The 6,628-nt window shown below is 46.4% G+C and overlaps 1 protein-coding gene across 1 annotated transcript in view; it reads left to right on the forward strand.

Moving 5' to 3' along the window:
• COL20A1 (collagen type XX alpha 1 chain) overlaps window positions 1–6,628 on the forward strand; it is a 73,005-nt gene extending 66,377 nt beyond the window's left edge. The window contains exons 33-40 of the mRNA XM_018559602.1: window positions 336–389; window positions 2,989–3,060; window positions 3,642–3,677; window positions 4,012–4,078; window positions 4,193–4,381; window positions 5,653–5,730; window positions 5,814–5,958; window positions 6,482–6,628. Coding sequence (XP_018415104.1) covers window positions 336–389; window positions 2,989–3,060; window positions 3,642–3,677; window positions 4,012–4,078; window positions 4,193–4,381; window positions 5,653–5,730; window positions 5,814–5,958; window positions 6,482–6,488 — 648 coding nt within the window. The 3' untranslated portion in view covers window positions 6,489–6,628. The remainder of the gene's footprint in view (window positions 1–335; window positions 390–2,988; window positions 3,061–3,641; window positions 3,678–4,011; window positions 4,079–4,192; window positions 4,382–5,652; window positions 5,731–5,813; window positions 5,959–6,481) is intronic.

Raw genomic sequence — 6,628 nt, forward strand, 5'->3', positions numbered from 1 at the left:
CCACCACCACCACCACCACACACCGTGCTCGACTGGGGCAGGGACCACTCCTACCCCCGCATGAAAGGGAAAATCTTTTTTTGTACGCTTTTCAGTTCATTTTTTTAGACCATTTGCTGTAGGTGCCCCACTTATCTTTTATTGAAGATGGGGTCCTGTGCTGAATTTCTAGCAGCCAATCAGACGATAGCTATCAGCATAGAACCATGAAAAGCTGCCCAGAGTCGGTGGCTAGGGGTTACGGTGCGCTGCTACTTTGTTTTAAGTAAACCCATATGTGTCACATGTACTGTGCCCGCTGCATACGTTATCAGTGTTTGTCTTCCTATTTCTAGGGTGTACGAGGATTGGAGGGAAATACAGGCCTCCCCGGCCCCCCTGGACCCCGGGTAAGAAGAGAAACACATATCCGTTCCTTAATGTAAATGTATAAAGGGAACCCCCACTTATAGACATGCTTGTCTAATATAAGACCCCCCAACTTGCTAGTCGAGGTATCTATTGCAACTAACCATATGCAAGCAACACCAGTTCCCCTTATAGACCCGGGGGCTGTTCTGCCAAATAATTGTTGGTTGCCGTGAACTCTACTCTCCCCTTAAGACACCATATCTGTTCAGCTCTGCCTTGTTTTCTTTCTCCGTATGTGCCCCCCTCGGATGGGATGTACTCATATGCCTGAGCCCAGGCTGGCTAGACGATCTCCGAGTCTTTGGGCACCAAAAGACCGCCCCTGCGGATCATCCTTTGGGAAACAGTTGTTAGGTCAGGCCTGCTGCAGTTCTTTTTAGTTGCTCTCTTCCGTTCCCCCAACACACAGCCATGAGGGACACACACATATAAATAGATTTAACCCCCCTAATGAGTGACAATTAGTTTGCCAAAGCGCAGAGTCTTATAAATAATCGCCATTTGTCAAATAAAATCCTAATTTTCCCCTTTTTTTTATACTTTGTTACACCTCAGTGCTGCTGAACTCCTTCAGCCACCTACTGACTACATGCCCTCCGGTAGTAGCTGATGGCATTTCTCACAGTGGGTTTCCCGATGGTGACATCAGTGGACTATACTTGTAATACATGTAATGTGTGTTGACACGGCCACTTGTCGCGTCCATCGGACAACGCAGGAACACCATGCGGGAGACATGGACGGGAGCGTTGTCACCCTATAACAGGAAATGCTCATACAATGACCTTTATGGTAGGATCACTTGCTATGATTTAAAGGAGAACTATGAGGCGAGTGAAAATGACTCAGCCTCATAGTTCTAGCCGACCTGTGACAATGAAACTGTCACACGTCGGCTCAGTAGATCGGGAAGTGAGCGAACACATACCGGCGCTCGCTCACTTCTCCATCATGTGCCAGCAGAGAGCCGTGACTGTCACTCACGGCTCCCTGCAGGGATTGTCCCCGCTCCGATCCTACAGCGCTGACTGGCGGAACAGATGACGGAGGAGGCAGGTACAGTTCTAAGGAGAACTATGAGGAAAAACACTTCCCCCGTAGTTCTCCTTTAAATGAAAGCTGCAGATTTAAAATGACTTTTTTTTTCTTTATGTAAAATGACTTTTTGAAGCTTCAATAAAATGTTTGTGATTTGTCTTTACACTGTAGCGTTATTTATACAGATCCTTGTGAACCAGACCATGCTACCATGGGCACGGCTTGGCGCCCATACATTGTAGCGTTGTTTACACAGATCCTTGTGAACCAGACCATGCTGGGCGCCAAGCCGTGCCCATGGTAGCATGGTCTGGTTCACAAGGATCTGTATAAACAACGCTACAACGTATTCGTGCCGCTTTGTCACCACCTTTTTTTTGCTCAAACCTATTCTTTATTTATTACGCATCCACACAGCGACGAGGCTCGCACAGCGACAGTGTCACGGATCATCGGCGAGAATACGGGAGGACCGTATACAAAGACAAAAATACTTAAGGAACGTTTCCGGATCATCAGCTGCATACAGCAGCATCAAGGGTGGAAGGGGCTACTTAGAGGAGACTCCAGCAGCAGCATCAAGGGTGGAAGGGGCTACTTAGAGGAGACTCCAGCAGCAGCACAAGGGTGGAAGGGGCTGCTTAGAGCAGACTCCAGCAGCAGCACAAGGGTGAAAGGGGCTTCTTTGAGGAGACTCCAGCAGCAGCACAAAGGCGGAAGGGACTTCTTAGAGGAGACTCCAGCAGCAGCACCACCAATGGTGGAAGGGGCTACTTAGAGGAGACTCCAGCAGCAGCACAAGGGTGGAAGGGACTTCTTAGAGGAGACTCCAGCAGCAGCACCACCAATGGAGGAAGGGGCTACTTAGAGGAGACTCCAGCAGCAGCACAAGGGTGGAAGAGGCTGCTTAGAGGAGACTCCAGCAGCAGCACAAGGGTGGAAGGGGCTGCTTAGAGCAGACTCCAGCAGCAGCACCAAGGGTGGAAGGGGCTGCTTAGAGGAGACTCCAGCAGCAGGGACCAAGGGTGGAAGAGGCTGCTTAGAGGAGTCTCAAGCAGCAGCACAAGGGTGGAAGAGGCTGCTTAGAGGAGTCTCCAGTAGCAGCACAAGGGTGGAAGGATCTGCTTAGAGGAGTCTCCAGCAGCAGCACAAGGGTGGAAGGATCTGCTTAGAGGAGTCTCCAGCAGCAGCACCAAGGATGGAATTGGCTGCTTAGAGGATCTTTGTGGATCAGGTAACCTACAGCCATCTTTTCTGGGCTGTGGAATGGTGGAATATGGCAGTTCTGTGTAAAAAGCAAACAAAATCTACCTCCAATAGCACACTGTGTTCTACATATTAATGCTGGCCTCCAAATAACAAGGTACTGGAGGGGTGGAGCCTGACCAGCTCTAGGTCTTTGAAACATTATGAATCACTACTAAATTCTAGGGATGCTTTATAGACAACATTACATAGGTGACATATTGCCTCACCTGGCGGTACCATGAATAATTTAGCTATCGAAATTCCACTTTTTAATACTTTTTTCTTTTTTAGGGGATTCAAGGGGTCCAAGGACTAACTGGAAGTCCTGGAGATAGAGGATCTGTTGGAGAAGTTGGGCCCACGGTAGGTACGGGAGAGCCTGAAATGTCTAGATGGTGGACTTGACCACCTTTGGTCCTGGTCAGGTTCTATATATTGGGAGTAATGGGACATGGTACAAAAATGGCGACTGTGCGCCTTTCATTCTCTTGTAATAATGGGGTGGAGGTTAGAGGGGGGAGGGTCTACCTGAAGAACCAGTCCTATATGGAAAGCACAAGGTGGAGGTACCATCTATAAGGACCTTTAGAGTCATAGCAGAAAATAAATGTTCTCCATTCTCGCTGACGTGAGCCGTTGACGCACTGACGAATATTTTAGAGGATTCTGGTGAATGTGTTAAATGTTTTCCCTTCCATTAGTTGTATCTCATTAGTTCAGGAAGCCGATTCAAGATACTCAGTTATATGAGGTGTGTAATTGTATTTCCATTAAAAGCAACTCGGTGACAGCTATTTTAAGATTGACTAGAAGAAGTGATATCACTCAGCGACAGCGAATGGATAGGCTGCATTCTCCGTGATGTCACCGGTCTCTATTTATACATAGAGTTTCTATTCTGTGTGTTGATCAATTACTTATCATGACTTCTCTGGTTTTCGCAGGGTCTTCCCGGCACTCGAGGTGAGAAAGGCGAGAAGGTGAGTTTCAATTAGCACAGCTCCATACAGAGACTAATTGCTTCTCTCTTGAGCTCAGCCCCGTGTGCTGTGATAGGTCAGGACAGAAAATCACTCCTTTCCTCATCAGTTCTTGTATTGTAAGAATTTCCAGGACAGGGAAACTGTTATTTTTAATTATTTGAAGGGACCAAAAATGACTAAATGTCACATGCTCACCCACATGTACTGTATGTTTCCATTTGGACTGGAACAAAGCTTAGGCTGGTGGGATGTAAGGATTTCGGCAGCTGCTTGTTCTAAAACAATACCCTACTTCAGGCTCTAATGTAAAGGTCACATCTCTTAAAAACAGGGGGAACCTCAATCTGTCTCCACCATCTACCACTTGGTGAATCAGGTGTGTGAGAGGCTCATACAGGGTAAGTGCCTGTCAACTGGATGTCTGCTGCTGAGAATATCTCAATGTTCTTCTGGTTCTTGATGTAGTTCTATATGGAATGAAATTCTCTCTTATGCATTTTGTCATTTCTCAGCTCACCTGATAAAATTGGAGTCAGTCTTGCGGGAGAAAGAGGCACAGCCTGTCCCTATCTGGGATTTGGAATTAAAACCAGGAGAACCTGGACCTCCAGGACCTCAGGGGCTACCAGGAGAGCAGGGAGAACCTGGAGTTAATGGAGCATTTGGACAACCAGGCCAGAATGGATACCCAGGGAAGCAAGGTATCCCACATGTTACTCTACTCTACTTTTGAGACAGGGTGAGGAGGAAAAGAAGAGGACAGTAGGGGGAGTCAGGGTTTCCTCTTTCTCTTTTTTTAGTCCAACTTCTTCACGTACAGTTTCCGATTCTATTTTACTGGGCCTTAAAGTTTACCCCAAAAGTTGGCTGGAACCATGGATGTTTGTGGGCTTTATAGTGGGCTTGATGCATGGAGATCTAAGTGAAGTTTGTTGTTTCTGGATACTATTTGGTGTTGGATGTGTGAATGACTTACTACAAGTGGCTGTACTTGAGCAGATTATTGACAAAACAAGACTAAAGATTTAGGAGTTGAGAGGTCTGATCAGTCGCCCATTGGCATTTTATATCTTTTGGGTTGCTCCTGCTACAAAGCTGAAGCAACATGGAATCTACCTCCACCTGCTAAAACAGGTTTTACCAGGATATCCTTTCCCTGCTGCTTCCTGCATTGCACTGAGTTAATTACAAAAGAAAGGAGATTGGGACCCTTTCTGAAGGTTCTTTTTTTTAGAAGGTATACTGTATGACCAAATGTATGTGGAAACCCCTGGTGATGGTGAGCCAGGCCTTCTCATCCAACATCAGTATCTGACCTCATATATGTTCTTCTGGCTTAATGGGCACAGGTTCCCACAGACACATGCTAAACTCTTGTGGAAAGACTTCCCAGAAAGGTGGTGGAGGGGGAATTCCATATAAATGGCCATTTGTGTAATGGGATGTCCAAACAACTGACATAGGTGCGATGGCCCAGTGTCCACAAACTTTAGACCATATAGTATACATGTACTAGTCACACACAAAGCAGTTACTGTATATGGCACATGGGTCAACTGTGGTGACACCATCAATCATGTCATAAAATATTTATTCCCAGAACACCTTCTTCCTGCAAGGAAATGAGTATTAGATAACCATAGTCTTCACTAGAAAGGCCTGTTGTTTTTGGACAGCACAGCTTGATTAAAGGACCCTGTGTGGTCCATTGATATCAGGATTTTCTGGATTAGCACTATGATCATCAGATAAACATGCTTCCTTCCAAGAACAAAAAGCTCTAGTGAAATATTGTGTTTCCTTGTATGGTGACGATGGTAGGTGTGCAAACCATGGAACTCAAGTGCTGAGATCTCACTATTGGAGAGCCCAAGATTTTTTTCCCCACGGCATCTACTAATTTATGAGACATCAGTGTCTAGGTTTCTAAGATTCCTATTACTTCATGTAATGGTCTCTGTTAATATTTTAGGATCCAAAGGATATCAAGGAGAGAGAGGTGCTCCAGGAAAAGCTAAAGAAGGCCCAACAGGACCTCCCGGAGTGATAGGTAATTGCTTTACTCTAGCACCTGGAAGCTTTCAGCCTGACTTTTGTTTTAGAACACTGATATTTCTTTATTTCCCCTCCAAGGTTTTCCAGGAAAGGAAGTCATTGGAAATCCAGGGTCTGTGGGCTTTCCTGGGCAACCCGGCCACCCTGGAAATCCAGGAATCCCTGGACATTATGGACCTCCGGGGGTAGAAGGTGGCTGTGACTCCTCTTCCTCTTACATCAGGTAAGTGGAGACTCCTAGTGCCTGTAAATGTCTTCTGTTCTTCATCTGTCTCCATTCTAGAACCTCAAGTGTCAGTGTTCCCCTGTTCTGGTGTTTTCCTCAGTTGTCTATGAATATTTGTTTTGGGGCTCCATGTATTAGTTCACCCTTGTTCCGGAGTTTTGAGTACTTCGGCTTTCTCTTCATTCTAGAAGCCCAAGTGTCAGTGTTCCCTTGTTTTGGGGTTTCCAAGGTTTTCAGCCGTCTCTTCAATCTAGAACCCGAAGTGGGAGGTTCTACAACGCAAGTTTCAGTGTTCCCTTGGTTTGGGGTTTCATGCTCCTCAGTTGTCTCTTCATTCCAGAACCCCATTTGACAGTGTACCCTTGTTGTGGGGGTTTTCATTCCTCTCATTCTTCTCTTCTCTCCCTCTCTCTTCCACCCTCTCTCTCTCTCTTCCCGCCCCCTCTCTCTCCCCCTCTCTCTTCTCATGTTATAACTCTGCGTAACATTGGCACCTCTTTTTTTTTGTTTACATCCCCAGGTGCTGAAGAACTGCATCTTATCCCCTGAACGCTTCCAGCTAAACCACACAATGTACGAATCCGGCGGAGCATGTCTCTGGCAATGTCACAAGCCGCTTTTCACTAACAGTGCAGCTGGGTGCATCAAGAACATTGTGCGGCTTTGA

The sequence above is a fragment of the Nanorana parkeri genome, unplaced genomic scaffold (genome assembly GCF_000935625.1).
Source record: "Nanorana parkeri isolate BGI_ZX_2015 unplaced genomic scaffold, ASM93562v1 scaffold17, whole genome shotgun sequence".
Taxonomy (NCBI): Eukaryota; Metazoa; Chordata; class Amphibia; order Anura; family Dicroglossidae; genus Nanorana; species Nanorana parkeri.